Here is a 24,060-nt window from a genome sequence, read left to right on the forward strand (position 1 = left end):
TTATGTATCTTTATTTAAAGATACATATATTCATAGTCCAAAATGTCAACTGTAAATTTATCCTTTATGTGACTAAATACTATTAGCACACGTGAATTTTTGTAAATGACTAAAGATCTGACTTTCACAGTGTATTTTGTAAAGCAGTAATGAAAAGTATATTCTCAATTTCCAAAGCAATTGGAGTTACACCTGATTGACTGATTACAGTTTTGTTTCTGTAGGGGAAAAACTTCTGTGCCAACATAAGAGCAGAAGGGTGTCCACCACGGAGTTATACTTTAATTTCTGAGCAGCAGGCTTTGTAGAATAAATACCCTTTTACATCCATACACACGTCTTCAGTGCTGAGAATAGTAAAGAAAAACATGGTAGTGGTAATTGTAATGTATGTCAGATTCACTAGATAGCATTGTAAGAGGCACAGCCAAAAAAAAAAAGTTAGTGGAGAAAAAAGTGCAAAAGGAAGAACTCTCAGCTTGAAGGGAGAACATATACATAATTTAAAATGATCAGAAATCTCAGGCTTATGTTAGGGTTTTCTACTTGGCCTATTCTGATGGGAATAGAACAAAAATAGAATCCTTTTATCTCTTTAAGGCTCCTATAGTGCATAAACTGTCCTTGCTGCCAATGCTTTTTAATGTTTCTTTAATAAGATTGACAGGGTTGAACTTCTGAATGACTTAAGATTCTTCAATGTCTGTGTCACTGCAATGGTATGTTAGGGGAAAAGTTTTTTTTTTTTTTTTTTAAAAAAAAGTTATCTGATTCTGTTCAGAAACCAAAATGCCAAAACAGTTCAAACCTTGAAAGAGTTAATCTAAGCATGTAACAGTTATGGATATATATATATATACACACACACTTTGTGTTTATATACATACTTGTGTACATATACACACTTGTGTTTGAGAAGGCAGTTTTCTTTGGTATCTAAAAATGGGGGTTTACTCATTTTCAAATGGGAGGAGATAATGTATAATTTCCTCAAGTGATCTTGCCAAAGACTAATGCACAGCAGCTTTATGAAGGGCCAATCTAGTTGTTTTATGCTTATTTAATTCTGGACTTCTAGATATTTGATGCTTCTCATGGGTTTTACTTGGCACCTGTATGCCAAGTTTTTTTTGTGCATGAACAATGTTGAAACGTTTACAAGTTTCTCAACATTTTTCCATGATTTCTGGGTTTTCTTATAGAAAACTTAATTTCTTCTGAGGTATTCAGAAGGCCTAGAATTACAAACTTGTTTTAAAAGATGTTTATTTTAAACCTGCATAATTTTACTTGTTAGTTAGACACTTAAATACTCTTTGCAGGTCTGAGCTTTAGCTGCCTTTGGAGCACCCATCTCACAGTGTGTAATACATGTATGTGCATCTGATCCCGTCATTTGAGCTCCCTTTGTAGTCCAAGGAGGGAAACAAGCCTTTCTGGGCCATGAATAATGTCATCACAAGGCAGATGTACAAATCACTTGATTTAGTGTTATTAGAAATCCCTGTTTCTGCCCATTGATCTTTAAAGGAAGTCTAGACAGCTAACTCAGCCGTAGCCTTCTGCACTGTAGATTTCTGTAGCTAAGAGGAGATAAATCCTGCCTCTTAAGTTTTACCAAAATCCTGAGGGGTTATGCTTGCTTATGTTCTTAATGCTAGGCAATGTTTACAGGTGGTGAATGTTAAAAAGCTCCAACGTATTTTTCAAGTTGTTCTTCTTAATTGTTTTTGGAGAATTTGTATGACTTGATTTTAGAAGCTAAAATGATTTAAGAGTTAAATGGTTTGAAGAAATAAATCTCATGGTGCATTTTAATCAAGTTTCCTTGTGCTTTTCACATAACGTCTTTTAAATATTTATTATTTTCAGTATCACTTTAGCATCTTGAGTCCATAAACAACAACAAAAGAATATGCTGGAGGTATTGTTTCAGATTATGGTAGTAAAATTGAATGTTTCCCTCAGTAACTATATCCACATTACATATGTTTGTATATTATGTTGTTTAAAAATGACACCATCAAGCAGCCTTGGTTTAATATGCATTTTATACATTTTTACAATAAAAGCTGCTTAATTGGAACACAAGGCATACTTTAGTTCATCTTGATTATGCAGCTGTCCTATTATCATTATTTATTATATGCATAAAAGACGGTATTATGTTTGGCATACTAATTAAATCAAGTTTATTTTATTGTTGCTTAATGTTATAGCCATATGTGTTTGCAGCTCAGCTCAGTTCCACTAGAGCACTCACATCATTTTGTGACCTGTTTTGTGTGCCATTATAATAGGTCAGTATCTCGGTTGCTGTCATGTAACGCACAATGAGGTTACACAGATACTGGCAATATTTTCACCTTTATCTTCAGCGTGAAATTGACAGACCAGCTGAAGTGAAAATCATGCCAACAAAACAGTTTTTCCTATTACATTTGTGCTATTAGTGACAGACCATACACTTAATTTAGACAACAAACTATTTTTTTTCTAATATTTATTATTATAATTTAGGACTGTTTGAAGATTTTTAGCCGTGTAGCAGTGGTGACAGCAATTTGGTGCTGCCCTGGCAAGTCCTTTAATGGGTATCATCTATTTCAAATGTGAAGAGAACTAAGCCCTTGATGGCCTGGAAGTTAATTGAGTTACCGTGTATTTTGTGTCTTACTGTATTAATTTTTAAAGCTTTCAGTCTTAGATGATAATGTTCTGAATAAGAAATAAATGTCCTGTAAACAGTAAGGTTTTGCCAATGGAATTTGAAGAAGTTTCTTCCATTATTAGCCGTGAATTACGTGGGCAAACTTAGGGATCAGGCCTAAGGTGTGCAGTCCTGTGACATGAGTATTCCTCGAATACTGAATTATTTCAAACAAGTTTAGGTTTTGGTTTTATTTTGAGGTGCCTTATCATTTTAAATCACAATATAACTGTGTTTTTAAAAATGCACTCATTTAACCCTCTTCTCCCCCACTCCCTCCCCATCCTGTAACTTCCATGTCTCCAAGGTCAGTCAAAAAATTATAGGTAGGGTTTAGAAAGACTAATTGTTTAAAATTCACATCCCTTACCCATAAATACCTCGTGAAAGACTTGTTAAAAGCTCTCGAGCTGAGGATTTGCTTGTGTGAACCTATTAGTTAATCCCTCCGTGTCTGGGTTCTGCAGGCACTTTCTGTGGTCAGTGCCCAGTAGAGGAACACAAAACTGGGTGAGGGAGACGTCTGTCTCGTTCCATGGTCGCTATTTTGGTGGTGTTAAATGATCTTTCTGGGTTAATCAGGGTTCAGGCTGGATGTCAGGAAAAGGTTCTCCACCGAGAGGGTTGTCAGGTGCTGGAACAGGTTCCCCAGGGCAGTGTTCAAACAATAGAAAATTATTGTTATCCCTATCAGCCTGTGGTTAATGCTATTGCAATTTCTGCATGAGGAAAAAATAAATAAATAAAAAGCCAGATAGCATCCAGGAGAATATTTTTTACTCTAGAGACTTAATTTGGTGTTGTGTGCTGCAAAGAAAGCAACAGCTATGCATTCAGGAGATGAAGTTGAGCTGCACGGTTTAGTTGTGTGTCGTTAACAGTGAAAAAAGAAACAGTAAGAAACAGGTAAGAGGTAGAAAGGCATCTGCTAACAGTTGAGAGTGCTGGGGTGAAAGGGATGCTTTTGTGCCAGTAGTGAGCTTCAGAAATTTTGTTTCATGTCTTGTGTATGACCTCAGCTTTCAGTCTATGAGAACTTGATAGAGGAAGGCAAGTTGGGACCGCTAACCAGCGAGGTGCACAACCGCCTCTTCCGGTGGTGCTGTTCAGCAGCCAGCTGATACGAGCAGGGGTGCTTGAATTGCTAACAAACTTTTACTGAGCTTCAGAGCTCCTGTTTCCATTTCCAATTCATGCAATGTGTATTTCTTTCAAATACTGGTATTCATGGTCAGACTTGATATTTTTTTAATTAGGCTGCTTTAATTTCACATGCAAAGGAATTCTGAAGTATATGATAGTATATTCTCTAACTACTTAAATGATTTTAATGAATGGTTTAAATTTAGATGCAAGTTTCATAGCTTTAATAGGTGTTTTGAAGTTTTTTTTAACTAATGAATTATTTTAACTTTTTACCAATAATGGGAAATCTTTGACCTTTAGAGTAGTGCTGAATACATGAAGCTTCTAAATGGGAAGAAAGAAAACTTTAGTGATCACCTGAAAGTTGTTTTTGTTTTTCTTTTCTTTTTAATTGAGAATTCTTTCCTCTTCACATGTAGCAGACAGTGTCAAAACTGAGGTGAGACTTGCCATAAAGGTATCTTACTGTAGCTGATGGTATAACATGAAATGCTGTATCAAATGCAGCTGCACAACAGCAGGACTGGCGAATTGGTGTAGTAAGATGGTGTTTATGACTCAGATTTAGCCTGTTTCATTCAGTTTTTCTGTTTATGTCTAAGGTCCTCAAAGGATCTTACACTACCTCTTAGTTCCCCTTAGTTATCTAACATAGAGATCTACAGGACAGTTGATGACTTCTTTTGTAATTATTTCAGCAGCTGAAGGACTTCCCAGCAGCCTTTCTCAGCTAGGACCTCATCGGGATTGAGTTAGAGGGCTGGAGATAGGGTTCCTCATTTGTGTCAAGAATCTGGGGACCCAGTCCTGTTTGACAGCTGTTTTAGCTGATCCCATCCCCTGATTGCACTTCCAGGATCAGTTTGTGGATCGAGGCTTTGCACAGACAACTTGTTATCAGTTGATATCTGTTGTTAGGGTACTGCTTCCTACTTCTAGCAGAGCGTTCTTGCTGGGTGTTACTGGTTCCCTCCTCAACCACTGAATGAACACGCAAATGGAGCTTTGTTAGTAAGTAGGTATTCTCACTGAGTAACTGGGGTACCAGTTGTCTTGCTGGATAGTTCCTGAACCTACTGATTCCTATCGGATATATTTTGGCACTAGTCAGCTAGACTGCTGACTTCTTTCTAATTGTTGTTGTGGTGTCATTCCCAACCAAGGAAAATTTCTGGTTTGGTTCTGAACTTTTTTTTTTGGTGCCTAACCACTGGTGTTACTTTTATGCTGATATGAGCGAAAATATTATTGATAAAACTCTGTAGCTGCCAATATGCTTTTAGTGGAATGCATTCGCATTTGGTGGTCTTTGGTGCAGCACTTCCCGAGAGCAACAGATTGCTGTGCACTTTTTGCTAATGCACAATTGGCAAGGACCCCCGTATCTAACAGCATCAACCACTGAGTTATTTTCTAGGATATTTTTGCAGTGTTGTGTGAAGAGAGTGGCTTTCTGTTTAGGGAGTTGTGGAAAACTTGAATCAATTCTTACAGCTCCTGCTTTTTGTCCCAGAACCTTCTCTTTCCATGATCATAAAAGAGGAAAAGAGGAGAGAGATGGTGATGGGAGAGTAATAGGAAGGAGGTGAATGAGCTGCATGTTCTCTATAAAATCTGTAGAAAATCCATTGGTTCCAGAAATATGTACAGGTATATCAACATTTGTCATAAATTACCTGATTTAAAACAATATTTTGAGGTTCCAACAGAATCCTTTCTCCAAAAATTGCTTCTAATGTGTCATATTCCAAAGGAAGACCAACTTTGTAATCAGGACTGCTTTTTTTTGAACAGCATCTTTACAAGGATTTTTTTCCACAAAAGAAGTAATTCTTTTTTCCATTAAGAAAAATTTTCTCATTAAGCTCATTCAGTATAAGGTACTCCTACTGTAGAAGTGAGTATGTTTAAGATGTTAAAGAGGAAAAGGCCTCTCTCTATGTCCAAAATGTTAAGGTGGAATGCTACTCCGTATTTTGATGACTGTGTTTTAAAGCAAAACAAGCATGGTTTATGTGTTTTATTAGTCATATATTTCCTTTAGTAAATAACATTTCAACATGGTGAGAGGGAAAGAGCCTTTAGCTTATCTGTGTCTGGGTTGTATTATTAACATGTGCACTAAGTTTTATGCTCTGGTTAAAATATAGTAGTGCCCTGTAAAAGGAAAAAAGTGACTCAGTAATTTGCTAAGTAGGGAAAAATCTTACTAAAGCAGCATTTCATACTTTATTTTTTGTTGAGCTGCAGAAATTCAGTCTCAACTATTCCCACTCCAGTTGCTTATAATGCTTGTCTAGTTATTGGGGAGGTGTGTGGGGGGTACTTTTTTCTTGACTGCGAATCACTGGATATTTCAATTACAAAAGCTGAAAACTTGGAATAGTCGGAGAGAACTTCCTGAATTCTTGGGTTTTACTTCAAGTAATATAGACATGTTCTGTCAATAGTGGATAGAGGCTATGTGGATTTATTTACTTACTTTGCCAATGCAGTTATGGGCTGAGGCATGTGAACCGCATGGTGATGAAGTATCAGTGGTCAAACAGCAGACTTTGGCTCTTTGTCTGTTTCGTGAGTAGAAATAAATTGCATGAAAAGAAGGTGTTGATGTTGATTCTCTAATGATAAAAGGTACATAAACAGTCACAAAGAGCTGAAATTAAATATCGTCTCCTGACCCGTAGCAGAATGTTTATCCTTCTGCAACTTTCCGGAATGTAATTTATGGGAAAATGCTCGTACTGGCAAGACATGTTATAGAGTGGAAAGTGAGTCTGTATATTTTTTTAAAGGAGGTGAATCAGAAAGCTTTTGCAAAGAAGTCTCTGGAGATATCAAAATGATAAACCAGGAATGAAAGCCATTTGTAAGAAGAGTTTCTGGCTGCCTGAGTTTTTGGCTCTGCTCTGCAAGGGAACTTAGCAAGAATGGAGCTTGACATACAGTTTGAGTGATACCTAGGTGAAACTTCTATTTAAGAAGATGAGATAATCTGGGGAGCACATTTCAGGTTTGGAGCCAAAGATGCTGGATCCCCAATTGTTACTGTTTTTTTTTTTTTTTCCTGTGTGGTTCTACGTATTTCATTTTATTCACAGCTAGATGGTAGCTCAGTTGCTTGCGTGGTTCTGCATTTGCAAAACATTTCCTTTGATGTATAAGGCAAAAGGGTGTCTTAATCAATTAGTTGTTCCACAGAGATGTTGATTCTTTGGGGCTGAGGGAATTAACTTGCAATTTTTCAATGGAGTCCCTAGCTATGAGTGGAAAAGATATGAGTGAAATAGATTTTACAAGGAAGAAACTATATATGAAGAATCATTTATTTAATGTTCAACTGCTTTAGGCAGTGGGTATAGATAGTATTGTGCAGTTTCTAAGGGTAAAGGTTCTTTCATTAATCTTTATCGGTGCCCCGGTGGCTTAGACTAATTGTTTTTGCACTGTCAGAGCAGGAATGTCGTGTTTCAAGTGGAGAAAAATAACTTAGAGAATGGCTGTGGTAGATCCCCAGGAATCCTTGTGGTCTTATCCTCTGCTCACACTTCAAAATGTGACTGGTGTATCTGAATGGACAGCGTGCAAGGAATGCACAGGAATTGTTTGTGCATTTTATAGGATAGGTAAAAGAAATATTTGAAAGGCAACTCTTCTCTAAGTGCATGTGCTGGATAAATAAATGCATGGTGTTATGCCTTACTGTCCGAAGTTGAGGAGAACCAAAGGAAGAAATCAGCTTAGTGATATCAGATGATCTGGTGAAAGGGTGACATAAAATCCCTTACTGAAATCTGTACTATTACTATTTCACAGTTATTCTACACAATTTATTATGGTACTTATTTTGCACAATTATTAGATAACAAGAGAAAAAATAGTATTATGGATAATTTTTGTGTTAATGCCAGGATGAAAGTATAAGAAGGCTTTTTTTCTTCTGTAAGTAATGTGTGTTTTTTTAAGTAAACATGCCATGAAATACTGAATGAAAATGGTGCAGAATTAGGAAAAAAAAAAATGTTGCTAATTAGATAGCCTGGATGTTACTTGATGTTTTTAATTTCATTTTTTCTCTTTTTGTTCCTAAGTCCTTTGCTGTTGCCCATAACATAATCATCTAGATAAGCCTTTTCTTTCTCTGACCCCTGTAATTCCATTTGCCTCATCCTTGCTGTTTGTAACAGAGCTGATAAAAATGTCCTTCCTTGTCTTACTAGCCACTTATGTCACTTTGAAGTGACACCTCAGTCTCCTCTTTACTTTTCATTTGTTTGCTCCTATAATGCATAAAATTAGAAAACTTCAGGATGTATTTTTTGTCAACACAGTCATTTTACGCTTACAAAATTACAGTTGCCTGTGTTCATGTAATTATAAGTTCTTGATTCAAAGTTTACTTGACTGCTGCAAAGAACCTTACTTATAAGTGAAGTTGTGTGAGTTATGAGTGAAGATGTGTATTCTTACTTTGAAGGGAAGAGATTAAATTTATGGATATTGATGGCAAGAATAGGAAAGAAAAGATACTGTTAGTCCAGCTTTCGTCTGCATTTTTAACAGTACTTCTCAGCAAAGACCCTTCTGCAGGCCTGAGATATAATGTAGACTTAGGACCAGAAGTACGGCAGTACCACGTGTCCAAAACTGGAAACTACCAACATCCTCAGGTGTTTATTTTTTTGAGAATTGGGTCTTTTTGGTACATTTTCAAAAAATAGTATATGTTGGGTTTAAGCTAGTATAGCCCCATTCTTCACTCATGCTTTTAGGTTTTTAGTAGGTTTGTTTGTTTGTTTTTTAGGATTCTTAATGTTTTCATTTTTGTTTTAGTGGAGACAACATTTACATTTAATGTTTTGCCAGAATAAGCCTATTTGAAGTGTTTGCTAATTTACATAATTATTCTCAAACACTGAGTTTTACTGTTATAGCTGGAGTGCAGCTCATGTATGTTTTGTTCTCACATTGTGGACAATTGTTTATGGTTCTTCTCTTTTTTTATTGATTTTAGGAATGCACTAGAAATAAAATAATTGGTCTCACTGTTGAACAGTTTTCAAAGCTAAGAAAATAGTGTGCATAATTTGCTTTGATAAAGTCACAGTGATGTTATTTTTTTTTTCCTAATGTAATAGAAGTCAAAGGCAGAAAAGAAAATCAAGTCTGGTATTTGAAAATATCAAAACTGGCTGTGGCTTTTGCAATTATCCACTCAAAACCACCAGGGAAGAGCTGCAAAGAATACACTGAGTACCTTGCCAAAATTGTATCTGAACAAGATTTTGGCTGGAAATCGAAAGTTGAAGTACTAGAAGCTGAAGTTTTTCGATTACGTCAGGAACTTCTTTTGAACAAGATCTGTCGGAGAGTCTGCTTGGAAAGTGGTAAGTTTCTGAAATCATTTCTGACTATTTCTATGGTGCAGTAGCAAAAGACAACAGCTTTCATGTCGGCTGCACCATTTCTTATACCTAGATACTGGAGCCTTTAGTGTACAGTTTCCTGTTTTTCCAAAAGCCTGAAGTAGTAGGACAATTACACCAGTTGCAATGGAATTTAGCTTGAGAATTTAATACTTAGAACATATATTAACCTTCAAAATCAATGTGTATCATCTGGAATAATTCCAGATGTATAAATATTACTGTATGTATGTTATACAAAATTTTACTCTATAATCTGGGAAGCACTAGTGTCTTATATATATGTATGTTGTATGACTTTACCACTTTAAGCATGCTTAAAATTAGAATTTAGGCCTAATATGTTGAAAGCATAACTCTAATACATGTGAGAGAGAAAGTTAGGAATGGCTAAAGGGCTATATGTATGCTGTCTCTGTTAATGTGGATAGACTGTGGATGCTATGAATATTTATTATGATGTGATAAAATTTTGAGTCTGATATTGTAGGATTCAGGAAAGCTTTTAATTAAAGACTATAAAAAACCACACTGTTTTGGAGTAAGGAAGGGCATCTTGCTACATTTGCATTTACATTCTTATCTGCTTAGAAGATGAGAAGAGCAAGGTTTTTTTGTTTTGTTTTAAACATCTGTGTTAATAAAGGTAGATAAAAGAAGGAGTCACTAAATCAGAAGCCTGGAACTGGATGTCTCTTAGTTTCCCTCTACCTGCAGGTAAATTTTGAGAGATTTTCTTAAGCTCTGTGATCATTCCTGACAGTTTGTTCCAGTACCTCATTAGCTTAATGTGATTTTGTTTACCTTACTGTCTAAATTGAGCTTTCTTACTACAATTCAACCTCTTTACTACTTTTGCCATTTTCTTTCTCTGTATAGCACACTTGAATGTAATTGGAGATTTTCTAGATCCCCACTTCTGCTTCCTTTTTTTTTCCTAGTTCCTAGACAATTCCACTTTCTTCCTTCTTTCACTCATAGCTAATTCTTCTGTATCTCTGATCATACTCAACAATGTTTTGGTCTCTTTCCAGGTGGCCCTAATCTTTCTTAAAATGTAGTGCACTCTTCAAGGGTGGGATGTCATGGTCAGCTGAGGTTTTATTACCATCTATAAGTAGAGTGAAAGTATTGCTTTGTGTTTTAGCATCTCTTCCTTTGTGGTTACACTTAGTCAACATGAATGAGCAACAGTGGTGGGACATAAAAAGTTCTTTTCTGTGGAAGTTGTATCAAGTTATCGGATCGGCCAGGACCCCATCCAGCCTGGCCTCGAACACTTCCAAGGATGGGGAATCCACAACCTCTCTGAGCAACCTGTTCCTGTGCCTCACCATCCTCTGAGTGAAGAATTTCCTCCTAACATCTAATCTGAATTTTCCCTCTTTTCGCTTAAAACTGTTTCCCCTTGTCCTGTCACTATCTGCCCTTGTAAAAAGTCACTCTCCATCTTTTTTATAAGACCCCTGTAAGTACTGAAAGGCCACAATGAGGTCTCCCTATAGCCTTCTCTTCTCCAGACTGAACAGCCCCAGCTCTCTCAGCCTTTCTTTGTACAAGAGGTTCTCCACCCCTCTGATCATCTTCCTTTTCTGGACCCACTCTAACAGCCCCACATCCGTCTCGTGCTGGGGTCCCCAGACCTGGATGCAGCACTCCATGTGGGGCCTCATGAGGGCAGAGCAGAGGGGGACAATCCCTTGCCCTGGTGGCCTCTTCTCTGTTGATGCAGCCCAGGAAGCAGTTGGCATTCTGGGCTGAAAGTGCACACTGCTGGTTCATGTCAAGCTTTTCGTCCACCAGAACCCCCCCAAGTCCTTCTCTGCAGGGCTGCTCTCAATGAGTTCTTCTCCCATCCTGTCCTCCTGCCTGGGATTGCCCTGACCCAGGTGCAGCACCTTGCACTTGGACTCGTTGAACCTCATTTGGTTCATGTGGGCCCAATTATCAAGCCTGTCTAGGTCCCTTTGGATGTCATCCTGTCCTTCTGTTGTATCAACTCCACTACACAGCTTGGTGTCCTCAGCAAATTTGCTGAGGGTGCACTCGATCCCGCTCTTATGTCACTGATGAAGATATTAAACAGTACCGGTCCCAGGACAGACCCCTGAGGGACACCACTCGTCACTGGCCTCCACCTGGACGTTGAACCCTTGACCACCACTTTCTGGGTGTGGCTTTCTGGCCAATTCCTTACCTACTGAATGGTCCACCCTTCAAATGCATATCTTTCCAACTTGGAGATCAGAATGTCGTGTGGGACTGTGTCAGAGACCTTACTGAAGTCCAGGTAGATGACTTATGTGTAAGATACCATGTTTAGTACATTGTTTCAGTCTGATAAGGAACCACTGATTTATGGTTTTTCATTGTAATTCAATCATGAGTACTTCTAGAGTATGGTTTTCTAAGCGGTTTGGTACCCATGTTGAAGAAGGTTCCTCTGTATTATGCTTCCTGCATTTGAATGTGAGAGCATAATGTGAAACTGCCATGATAACAATGTTTACTGTTTTTCCTGTAGTCAGAAAGCCTGTTATGCTCTCATAAAGAAATTCTTAGATTGACTTGACATGTTTTTTCTTACTAAAAAAATCCACACCAACTGTTACTATTCTTGCTTTGTTCTGGGTGTTTATGTATCGGTTGCTTGATGACTTATTCCAGGAACAGGTGTTACAGTGACTGCTTTTTGGTTCTCCTTTTTGAAACAGATTCTACATAAACCTTTCATATTTTTATATATGTATATATACTTCACCTGTGTTTCACAAATTCCAAAACATAACATCTTTTCATTGTGAATTTGCTTTTTCTTTCAGTATTATAAAGTGATGGTTAGTGATAAATGTCCAAATTGCCCATTTATTCTCTCAAAGGTTCTTCCTTTATCTGAGGATGATGTCCTGCCCCATTTTCACATAATGTTTTACTATTTGGTGTTATAATCAGCTAATTTTAGTTGCCCTTTTCAGTGGAAGCTACTACAAAAAAGAAACAAAAAACACTGTTTTCTCTTATCAGTATCTATTGATAACATCTATTGTTCTGTTCATAATAATGTGATATGATTTCACCTAACACTTGGTGTCCCTTCATAGTTGCATCTCACTTAGTGCTTTGCTTTTTCACGCTTTGATCCCTAGGCACTTCTATAATTCTGTCTTTTTTTTACTTGGGAACCTTGACATAACTTCCATTTTGTAAATCTTCAATCTTTGTACTTTAACATTGTTTGAAGAGGGTTTTAAGTGTTTTTTTCCCAGTTTTTTTTGTTTGTTTTTCCTCTTTTGTACCCAAGATCAAGAACGCCATTGTTTCACAGCCACTGTTGTACAAGTTAATAAATCTTCCTCATTACCTTGGCATTATTAACTTGTACCCTGCACTTCATGGGAGTGGAGTGGAGATGGTCACTGGCTGCTTTTTCCACCTCTGTATCAATTTTTATTTTCTAGCACATTTCAGCCATTTGGGAAAGAGTCTGTATTGTATATTCCTTTTCTGAAATATGTCTGGATAATTGAAATCTGATAATGCTATTAGATCCTGGGCTCTGATGATTAGGTCAGTCACTCATGAAAGGAAGATCATTTATTTGATCTTCCTGATTGGACTGTCTGTACCATGTCTTTCATGGGCAATTATATCCTTCTCTCCTTTAATCAGCTACAAAATCTCTAGTGTATGTCTCCTTCAATGTTCTGCATTTCAGAAGATTCAGGCAATCTTGGTACACCGGAAAGGGTTTTTCATAATAAAAACATAATAAACATCATACATGATAAAAAAAAAAAAAAGACAGCAACTGTATTTTGCAATCAAGAACTTAACTCTCTGGTTTGCTAATATGAACTTTGATAATTTTTCCATCTTCAATACTTTCCAGGTTATCTAGTGAAATTGGTTTAAAAAAAAAAAAAAAACAAAAAAAAAAAACTCAGAACTGTTTCACTGACTTGTGTACGTAGATTGAGCTGTTCTTGCTCTACTCCCTGCGAGATCAGTGACACAAAATGAGCTTGGAAATCAGGCAGTGGAGGATGTCTCCAGCCTCTGGGGAGACATTGCGTCTGGGAGATCGAAGTCAAAATGCTGTGGGCAGAAGTATGAAGATAGTCTGCAGCTGAGAGGAGTTTCTGGAATCAAAACGTCTAGCTAGTTGCTTCTGAATATGACTTTTTTTTGAGCCTCAATATTTTTTTTAGAAGGTCCCCTAATAGAAAACTTGATGATGCTTTACTAGAATGCTTTTATACTGAAACTGTACCTTCTTTATTGCCTTCTGAAAAGATTTCTGGATTCTAACTTTGACTGGGAGGGGGAAATGTATTAGACTTTACCTAGAAGTTTTAATGTTTTTTTTAACAGTAGGCCTGTCTCTCAAGAGAAGTGATTTAATAACTGTTCATATTTAGTTACTGTTTGTATGCATCTTTTCCATAACCTGTTCCAAACACAAAGCTTAGTTAAGAGTAAAAATAACTTTAAAAGTGACAAAGCCTCATTCCTCAATGAAGCCGAACTTTAATTTCAGTCTGTGTTTAGGTAATGGAATCATAGATAGAAGTGAGGATATGCTGTCTATGCTCCTAAATTCCTTCAATTTCTCAAGAAGACAAAACCCTAGCACCCAATTAAAATGAAAGATCAGTGTGTAGCTAGTTTTCCCTTCAAGTTTTTTTCATTATTATTTATTTGTTTGCACTGATGATAAACCTGTTAGCCAGACGACCTTTTGACATTTTAAATATTTATGAAAGTTCACTTCAGCCTCTTCTACCTCACATGCTGTCCAAGACAAGTAGGATGTGTTCTGTCCTTTCAATTACTCTTAACCTCTTGTGTGAAAGGAAGCAAAAAGACATGGAAAATGTAGTATCATCATTTCTGTTTCTTCATACAGGCTTTCCTTAAAGGAAAGGACACTTTCCAGCTCTTGGAGTCTAACTTTGACATGTCTGTTTTTTGTGGAATTTCTTTTGACTGTCTTGAGTGTCTTTTTTGTTCCCCTTAAATCTTGGCACGGTATGTAAATTCTCCTGATAATGAAACTGAGCCATCTGTTATTTTGGAAGGAAGATACTCTTCATCAGATGTATAACTGCTGAGTGAGCATTCATGGTTATGCTTACATTGGAGATGTGATCAGTTTGTTGCTTTTGAGTAAAGAAAGATAGTTACTGATATCTGATGTGATATCTCTTGGTGAGGTCTGTGCGCTCTTCTGTTGATCCAGTCAATGATTTATATTAAGAGAAGAACACCTAAGACTAAAATTTAAAGGAAGATGGTTGAAGAGGCAAAGCCTACCTGAAATAGGGGATGCTGTACCACTGAAATCTTCTGGTCTGGAAAAAAAAAAAATTCTCCTGCGAGTTGTGCCTGTTTTGAGATTTTCAAATTTGTGGATAGAAAGTAATGGGTGCCTACTGCTGAGATAGGAAGGCACAAGAGGCTTGAAGAAAGTTGAAAAGAAAGTGTTGCAAGTGATGTTCCATCCTGCTCATCTGAAGTGTGCTATATATTCACTATGTTTTCTACCTAATATTGCACCAAAGAAGTTCTCTTTAGGGTTGAGAGTAAAATGGGTTGTTTTTACGGGCCAAGTAATCTACAGTTTACCATGGATCCTTTGACATGCCTATAACAGTGCAAACTGTGGAAGAATTCAAATCTTCATCTTTTCTTTGGCTTTCTTGTGTTCTATTTAACAGTTCTATATATGCAAAAATACCAGTGTTTCCACAAAATCTGTCACCAGAAAATCTCATGCTGTAAGCATCAGATAGTGAATTTGTGTCTCATGCTGCATATAGAGAGATGAAGAGTTTGAGTCTTTCAGCCGAGACTCACTTTGCAGCTGTCTTCCCTGCTCTGCATTCTGAATGTGGGAGCTGTCCTAGCTCACCTGCTGTTTGTAATAATCATAGTAGGTTTTTCAGAGGCTTAGGCAATCTCTAATAGTTCCTTATGAAGGTTTATTTCCCTGATGTGGAAAATTTGTAAGCTCTTTGAAACTGTAGTGACTGTTTTCTTTCTTCACATAAAGATAAACACAGTATGGATGTACAAGCACATGAAAAAAAGCACAAAGTACCCATTTCTAAAGCTCTGTTGTCTAAATTGTTTGAATCCAATTTTATTAATCCTTTGTCGTCAGTGACACTAAAAAGTTTGGGTATTGTCAATAAGGGGGAGAAGCATGTTTTGCTACAGGTAAGCTATTTGTTTTCCAGCATGGGTTGTTATAGTTTAATGTGCTGTTTTAAAAAGTTGCCACAGTATGTATTCACTGACTCTGTATGGAAACTCCATATTTAACTTTATGTGCGGTCGTCTTTCTGAACGCAAGGACACTGGTATCCTTTTCACATGGTGATACTTTTGGCTGTTTATCAGTCATTCAAGGAGGAGAAGCATTTTTTTTTTGTAGCAGGACCATGACAGGCTGGAGAAATGTTCTGAAAGGAACCTCATGCAGTTCAGTAAGGAGAAATGCAAAGTCCTCCACCTGAGGAGGAACAACCCCAGGCACCAGTTCTTGCTGGAGGCCACCCAGAAAGCAGACTGGCAGAAAAGGACCTGGCAGTCCTGGTGGACACCAATTTGACCATGAGCCAACAGTGTGCCTTCGCTAAAAAGAAGGCTGATGGTGTCCTGGGCTGCATTAGACAAAGTATTGCCGGAGGCTGAGAGAGGTGATCTTTCTGCTCTTCTTAGCACAGGTGAGGCCCCACCTGGAGTGTTGCATCCAGTCCTGGGCTCCTCAGTACAAAAGGGACATGGACAGACTGGAGAGAGCCCAACACAGGCCCGTGAAGATGATTTAAGGAATTGGAGCATCTCACATAAGAAGAAAAGCTGAGAAAGCTGAAACTGTTTAGCCTAGAGAAGGCAAGGCTCAGGGTGGGTTATTATCAATATATATAAATTCTTGAAGGGAGGGTGCAAGGAGGATGGAGCCAGGCTCTTTTCAGTGGTGCCCAGTGGCAGGGCAAGAGGCAATGGACACAGACTGAAACACAGGAGGTTTCCTCTGAACATCAGGAAGCACTTCTGTGCTGTGCAGGTGATGGAGCACTTGCACAGATTGCACAGAGAGGCTGTGGAGTCTCCCTCCTTTAAGATCTTCAAAAGCCACCTGAACGTGGTCCTGAGCAACCTGCTCTAGGTGGGCCTGCAAGAGCAGAGGGTTGGACCAGATGGCCTCCAGAGGTTTCTTCCAATGTGAACTGCTCTGTGATTCTTTGTAATCGCTCATTATTTTTCACCTTGCCAGTATTGTCCTGACAGCTATGCCTATGGGTAGAAAAAAAAAAAAGATATTAATCAGTTTCTTGCCTTTTTTTGATAGATTCATGGACTGAAGCACCTGTCCTCTCAGGCAAAGTTCCTTAACCATGATCAGTTCATTAAATCAACAATCATACTATTTTTTGGCAGCCTCAGCTAAAGAGATGAGAAAAGCTTGCAGCTGTTACTCCAACTCAAGCAGGCATAAATGGAATACTCTACCATTTTTTCTCCAGCATGTATTTGGGGAATGATGATTTAAAGGATAGATGTTTACTGCCTCGGTGCTTTAGGCTGATAGACTTGAAAAGTCCTAAGTCAGTTATCCAGGGTATATTCTTAGCAAAACTTATATTTAGCATGCTTTTGTTTTCTCTCTTTCTTAGCTTCACCTTCAGTCTTGGTTTTTATTTTTGTCTTCTTATGCAGTGGGTAGGAATTTACTGAACTGGTTGCTCCTCTAATAAAAATTTTTAAAGTGTTTTTTTCTCTGCTTTTTTTTTTTTTAGAATTAGTTTATTCTTCCTTTTATGGATCATTTACAGTAGAACTTCATCTCCCATGTGCTGAAGTCCCGTCCCATGTTCTTAGCTTCCACAGTAGCATATGGTTGCCAGCACATTCTTCCACAGCGTGTTTGCGTGTTAAGGGAGAAGCTGAACTCTGATTCAGAATATGTGAGTCATGTGACTGGTTGACTTGCAGCTGGGTCTTGAGGCTGCGTTTGACTTTTCAGGATATTGTCCCCTAAATTCTGCTTCCTGTGCCAAGACACTTTCAGCAATTTTTACCTCCCAAGGGAGGTAAGGGAGAGCCAAAGACAAGAAGCATTTTGTATCCCCTGCTTCACACCTTAACTTAGTGCATTTCTTGAGGTAGTTAGCTGTACGTGGGGAAAAAGGGAGCAATTTCCTTTATAGATTAGTATGAATTAAGACACTTCAGCTTCATTTTCTCTTGCTGAAAGTTCAGAGTTTGTATATACTTCTGTTTGTATATACTTCTTGATAGGAGCAGGGGAAGAACACTGATAATATTTCAGTTTTTTTCAACTCTTTTTCAGAGAGAAACCAACTAGGTGAATTCAGAAAGAACAGACCTAGCCATATGCAGGTTCCTCAGTGAATATATAAGCTGCAGCTTCATAAAGGAATATTCCTTCTTAGTGGACGGAGGAGCAGTCCAAATCAGACTAAACAGCAATGATAAAAACACAGCAATGATAAAAACATATTAGTCCATTAGGAGAAATGACTTCCCTCCCCTGAAAGTAGACAGAATGGTGTGAAATGTTTACAGCTGTCTCAAATAGCACATAGCAAATAGTTCCTACGCCATGGTGTAGGTAAGGTAGGGGAATATAAACTTACCCTGAGAACTTGGAAATTCTAGTCTATGTACAGGCTATTTCTTCAGATCAGTATGTTTGAATTAGCTGCTGTTAGAAATTGCTATGTCCTGTCACTGCTGCTTTTCCCCTGGTGTTTGTTGGGGAGCAAGGAATGCAACAGGACAGGAGCAGAAGAATTGTCAGGCTCCGAGGGATGTCTTTGGCTTCTTTCTTTCCCTAGTTTCCTTTTTCCGAGGTGAGAAAATTCCATATTGGGCAGAAGTTAACAGTTTGTTGCTATGGAAAAGAGTTCTGATTATTTTTGTGTGATGGCTAGGACTGATGGCTTCTTCTATGTGAAAGAATTCTTCTCTCTACTGAGCAAAGGTGGCCTTCTGTCCGTACAGGGCAGCCCAATGTTTTCTTTAAGGCATGGTGGTGTCAGACAGACAGTACTTCAAAAATGAACAGTCCTCTGACACCTTAAGTGTACTAGTAGTACTCCCATGCATCTACCAACAGTACTGATGTGAGTAGGCAGCATTGGAAGTAGGTCTTGCAACCTGAAAAGAGCTTTATATCTTTTAGGAGGGGAACGGGGAATTAAGAACAGATATGTGAGGTGGCAAAAATGGGGTTAAAGTCTTTTCAGTATAGAAAATGGCTCTTGGAATAAGATGGTGAGATAAATCCATTCCCCATAATTGTAGTGACACAATGGGGAACTTTCATAAAGTTGAGGCCTTTTCAGAATAATGAAGTGAATCTGCAGTCTGGAAATAGCACCATCTGGAGCATAATCAGTCACTGAAATTTCAGAGTATCGCCCCTTCCATGGATAACAGATCTGGTTTGGTTCTGGAAACTTTTTCCCTTTGAAAGCAGGTGCTGTCTGTCTTATCAGTTGGCATTGCTACAGTTCTCCTAAGCACATACTTGGGGCAAAGGGACCCAAGTAATATCCCTTTCTTTCCAGGTTTCTTTATAACGAACCCATTCAGAGATGAAAACAACCCAATTATCCTAGCAAAGGGAAGGGTTTGTGATTATCTTGTATATTCTCTGTATATATTGAGTCTCTGATGAGATGCACAGTGATTTTCAGGAATAAGGTTCGTAAAAGCAACTGGGACCGGTAATTTGTTGTATATTGTTCCCTTTCTTTTGGTAAACAGAATGATAGTATGGGGAAAAATGGAATGCATGTTGTAAAAAAAAAAAATAAAATAAAAAATAAAATATATATAGTTTAAAAGCGTGGCCACAGCAACTGGGATCCTCTTGCCTATAAGTCTACTCTGGGGGTGCTAAGGATCAATCAAATTTTCCTCCGCAAAGGCAAAATCCCAGGACGGCCGAGGCTGGCAGGGACCTCTGGACCAACCCCCTGCTCAGTGTAGGGCCTCCCAGAGCCTCTTGCTTAGGACCACATCCAGAGGGCTCTTAAATATCCTCAGGGAGGGAAGCTCTACAGCCTCTTTGGGCAACCTTAGCTTAACTCAAACTTAAGTGTGAGTTCCTTAATTAGATATTTTATATATATATTTATTTATTTATTTTTATTTTGGTGGGCTTCTGGGTATATAAACACAAAATACCAAACATTTATATGGTATTGTTTTCAAGAAAAGAGATGTTGTATAGGAATGCGTAACCTAGCTGATTCTTTATGGAGTCTACCTCATTTCACCTTGTAAAGTCACAAAGAATATCTGGAACTACATTGTTGTTAATACACTAGCAGCCAGATGATTGCTGTATGCTGTGGCTGATACTTCCTATCCCTTAGAGCAGCTGAGTTTATTTGTTTTAATAAGACCTAATATTGTGCTTCCAGTTCAGACAGGTAGTCTTCATAGGTAACATTAATTCATTTAGTATCTTGAAATATCCCCTGTCCAGCATAACTCAGATTTCAGTCATGTCATTGAGATGGTCAGTATTGCAAAGCATATGTTACATCATTTGTATTAAGAGCTACTTGATGAACATTAATTGAGCCAAGTCTCAATTGATTTAATCACCTGATGATAAATCCTTCCATGTCTTTGTCACAAGTATTCTCTGTTTGACTTGAACTGCAAAAGATCTATGCTGTCTTCCACAGAAATCTCCTAAAATTAACATTTATATCCTCAAAATCCTTCTTAATTATTACTGAGTTCTAAATGTTCTGATTCTTTGTGTAAGTGAAATCCATAACAAATTGAAATACGTGCTTCTTGGCTTTCCGAGAAACATTTAAATCCTGGTACCAAATTAATTTGGGAATTTTACTCAGGCCTGTATTCAACTCAGCGAAATTATTCCTACAAGGGACAAAGCGTGCAGCAAGAAGTACTTTAGCCTTTAAAAGAAGAGCTTTCTTTTCCAAGCTGGTTATAAAAATCCACAGAAATGCAGAAGCAAGGTGTGGGATGCAGACCTAATAATTGTTCTTTGGAGAAAGGAAGCTTTTTATTATTTTTAATTTTGATTTCAAAATATTCAAATAATAATAGCCTAAATATGTGAGAAACCTGGGCAAAATTTGTTTGCTTTGGTACGTACAGAAGTATGCCTTCATTCCAGATCAGGACAGCAATAGTGTGCTAAACAGACATTTATGAGGGAGAACAGAGGTTTTTTTTTTGTTTTTTTTTTTTTCCTTAAACAGCTTAGTTATTGATGAAAACAGCAGAATAGAGACAGGCTCACACAAACAAGATTATGGAGAAAAAGTGAAGAAAACCATTAATTTGTGTGCGAAGAGGAACTCAAACTTGATTCATTGTTCATGGAAGGCGTACCTGCAACAAATCAATTGATTAAGATTAAAGGAAAAATAACAGAGTCCTGCAAAATGTAGAGGTGGAGAGGTGAACAGAATTGGAAGAAATACGAATCATTTCATGTATATTTTCTTCTCCTTTTAGAATTCATTGACTGAATACCTACTTGGAAAGCAGTATCACCAAAGAGGTTTCTAAGATTGTGAATGTTGTCTCATTTTTAGTTGACTTTTTTTTTTAGAAGTGGAACTGAGCCCATCAATGGTAATTGAGGTTTAAGAGAGCTTTGTGTTAATCTGTGTGGGCTCACAAAGTGAGGGAATACAAACAATGCCAAATGATTGAAAATGGACTTTTTTTTTTTTCAAATAGTATCTTAATTTTGTTTCTTACATTTATCACCTTCAAGACTGTTTTCTGTATTGGAATCCTTGTTGATAGTATAACTGTAGGTATGTTAAGTTCTACAAAAGACTTGCAGGCACTCTTGTGATTCCACAGCAATTTCATCAGCTGGGGACCCATCTTCATTTCTTAAATTTTGAACCACATGTACAGCAGCATGTTCCCTTCCTCATTCAAACACTGTCCGGTCTGCAGCAGCTAGTAGTGCTGGTGTCTGAGAAAGTATCTTCCACCACTGCCTCTCCCGCTATATGTATGCTACAGATACTGCCTCGCTTATTTTGCATTGGTAGGACTATGAACATTTGTTCCCTTATCTCTTCACAGCTCTGAGAATCCTTATGATCATAGTGCTGACAGCAGGCACTCTGGAGACAAATGATTTTCCTGTACTGATGAAGCAACTGGCTGCTCCTCCTCCTTTTCTTGTCCGTAAACTGAGCTTTGGTGTTTGTGTTGACTATTCAGAAGTGACAGAATTCATTTCAGAAGTGGGGTGGGCTATGATTGTCAGAGCTCTCCTGCATCAAGACTACCTGAAGACTCCATTTTCTCTAACTGATTGGCATCTCACTCCCATGATAAAAGTCTCTGTGGTCTGTCAGTGACGTGTTTCATAGGGGCGCCTGCAACCTTGTTTACATACTGTGTGCAGTATACAAGTCACTCCCTTGTTCCTTGAGCAACTGCTGTTTTTTCAGGCCAGTCTCTTTCCACAGTGGTAGATACGTGTAGAGGGACGCCAGTTCTTCAGACTTTGCACCCCAAGGCTTTTTTTTGTGACTGCCTCTTGCTTTGTTTGGTGAGCACACAGTTGTGATTTTCAGCTCAGAATCTTAATATGCTGAGAAGCTGAAGTCCTAAATGGGAATTAAGAGTTTAAATGTTTAATGAATCCAATGCAACATTTTTACAAAGCCTGTAAAATTACTCGTGAACAAATAATATCATTACCTTTATAAAGGCATTGTAAAATGCTGAGATTAGTGTATCACGTGCAGTCTTTTTTTTTTTGTTATTTCTCGTTTTAGTATTTTTATATTCAAATTTTCTTGAAATTGCCATTGAAGGATTGTTGTTAGTATAAGAGATTGTTGTTAGCATAAGACAGGCTTAATACTGTTCCTTGTTTTTGTATTTGATAACCACATGGTGTGAACATCAAGACGTTCTCATTTAAATAATAGGTAAGTACAAAGTGATTAGTTTACTTTCTTTCAAGAAATAAATGATAAGCTGGTTTCAGATGTTTTGAGGGAAGTCATGAATTGTTTATTTATTAAAAGAGACTTACTCTTCATGTGGCTAGAACATATAAATCATTGAACATTTTAAAAGCATCTTGTATTACAAATTCAACTGGAAATATGTTGCTATTGGGGAATAACTGTACAGGGTTTTCTGGAAGCTGATCACGGGAGGGCTGTTTTGTATTTCAGCAAAGGGGAACCTAAGCACAAATGCAATACTGTCTCCTGCTGGTAGTATTTTGTTGTCTATGCTACCTCTGATTTTGGGATGGTTGTAAGCTTGGTTCTTATAGATATGTATGTACCATTCTTTTCTTTCCCTTTTCATCTCTTTTCTCTTCCTTTCTTCTGCCTTATTATTTTTTTTCACAAAATCACAGAATGGTTGAGGTTGGGAGGGACCTCTGGAGGTCATCTGGTCCAACTCTCCCTGCTTAAGCAGGGACACCTAGAACAAGCTGCCCATGCAGTTTTTGAATATCTCCATGGTGGGAGCTTCAAGATAATCAACAAACACACACATGGGATTTGCACTTACTTTTGTGCTTTCTTCTGTCCTGGAGTTACTTACATCTCCATGAGCAATTTTTACGCTGTCCTATGGGATTAAGAACTAACGAAATATTCATGTGGTGATACTCACAGGAGTAGATGGATTCCCTAAAAGTGCTTATTTTTCTTAAGTAGTAGAAAAAACAATTTCCAGTTGTTACTTTTTTTTGTGTGTGTCTTTTGCTCAAAGCACTAGGGAGAGAAGATATGAAAGATTGATGCCTGTTTTTGTTAGACCAAGGCAAGTGTGCTTTTCTTGTTTGTTTGCTTTCCAGGTTTGATTTGCAGGGCATCTGGGAACCGTGTTAATATCTAAAATGCTAGGTTGGCCTTAGAAGCCCTGCTTCTCCTACTTCCTGGAAATATCAGTTGATTTCCCTGCAGTTAGCTCTTTCATCGTGATTCAGTTGGTGCCAGTCCTGCTCAGTTTTTATTGTGTCTGAATGTTAAAGTCATGAAACTAACTAAAAATCTTCAGACGAGATATTAAAAAAAAAAAAAATCTATACTGTGAGGGTGGTCAAACACTGGAACAGGCTTCCTAGAGAGGTGGTTGACGCCCCATGCCTGTCAGCGTTCAAGACATTTGACAATGCCCTCAATAATATGCTTTAACTTCTGGTTAGTCCTGAAGTGGACAGGGAGTTGGACTAGAAGATTTTTTGAAGGTCCCTTCCAGCCGAACTACTCTATTCTATAAAATAAAAATAAATCATGCTTCCATCCAGTGAGGGTAGTGCTACTGAGATTAAAACTCAATACCAGAGTATGTTTTCAGTGACTGAAGTAATGGTCAGAATTCAATATGAAAATATATATTTGATGGAATCTGTATGAACTTTTAAAAATAGTCTTAAATTGCTGTTGTTGTTTTAACCTGCATGGAATATAGTGTTTATGACATTTATTTGCCATTACGCCAAACCATCTATATTTTTTCTTATTCACTTGAGAATACAGACACCGAGGTGTATTGTATTGCTTTGGGTCCTTATGGAATATATGATCATTATATACATGTTTTTTAAGAATGAGTGGGCAAGCAGTGTGTGACTGTGGCACAGTAAGTGGGGCACAGCCTGGCATTGCGCGCATGGGGGTCTAACCTTGCTTCATGGCACTGAGATGTTGTGTTGATCTTCCACTGTCTTTTGACTGTTTTGACCATAGTCTT

At 37.8% G+C, this 24,060-nt stretch overlaps 1 protein-coding gene across 3 annotated transcripts in view; it reads left to right on the forward strand.

The window, feature by feature from the left end:
• The window catches only part of MEI4 (meiotic double-stranded break formation protein 4), a 158,704-nt gene that overhangs the window by 2,367 nt on the left and 132,277 nt on the right, over positions 1 to 24,060 (forward strand). For all 3 annotated transcript variants that reach the window (XM_040551737.1, XM_040551736.1, XM_040551738.1), the window contains exon 2: positions 8,995 to 9,243. In XM_040551737.1, coding sequence (XP_040407671.1) covers positions 8,995 to 9,243 — 249 coding nt within the window. The remainder of the gene's footprint in view (positions 1 to 8,994; positions 9,244 to 24,060) is intronic.

The sequence above is a fragment of the Cygnus olor genome, chromosome 3 (genome assembly GCF_009769625.2).
Source record: "Cygnus olor isolate bCygOlo1 chromosome 3, bCygOlo1.pri.v2, whole genome shotgun sequence".
In the NCBI taxonomy this organism is placed as follows: Eukaryota; Metazoa; Chordata; class Aves; order Anseriformes; family Anatidae; genus Cygnus; species Cygnus olor.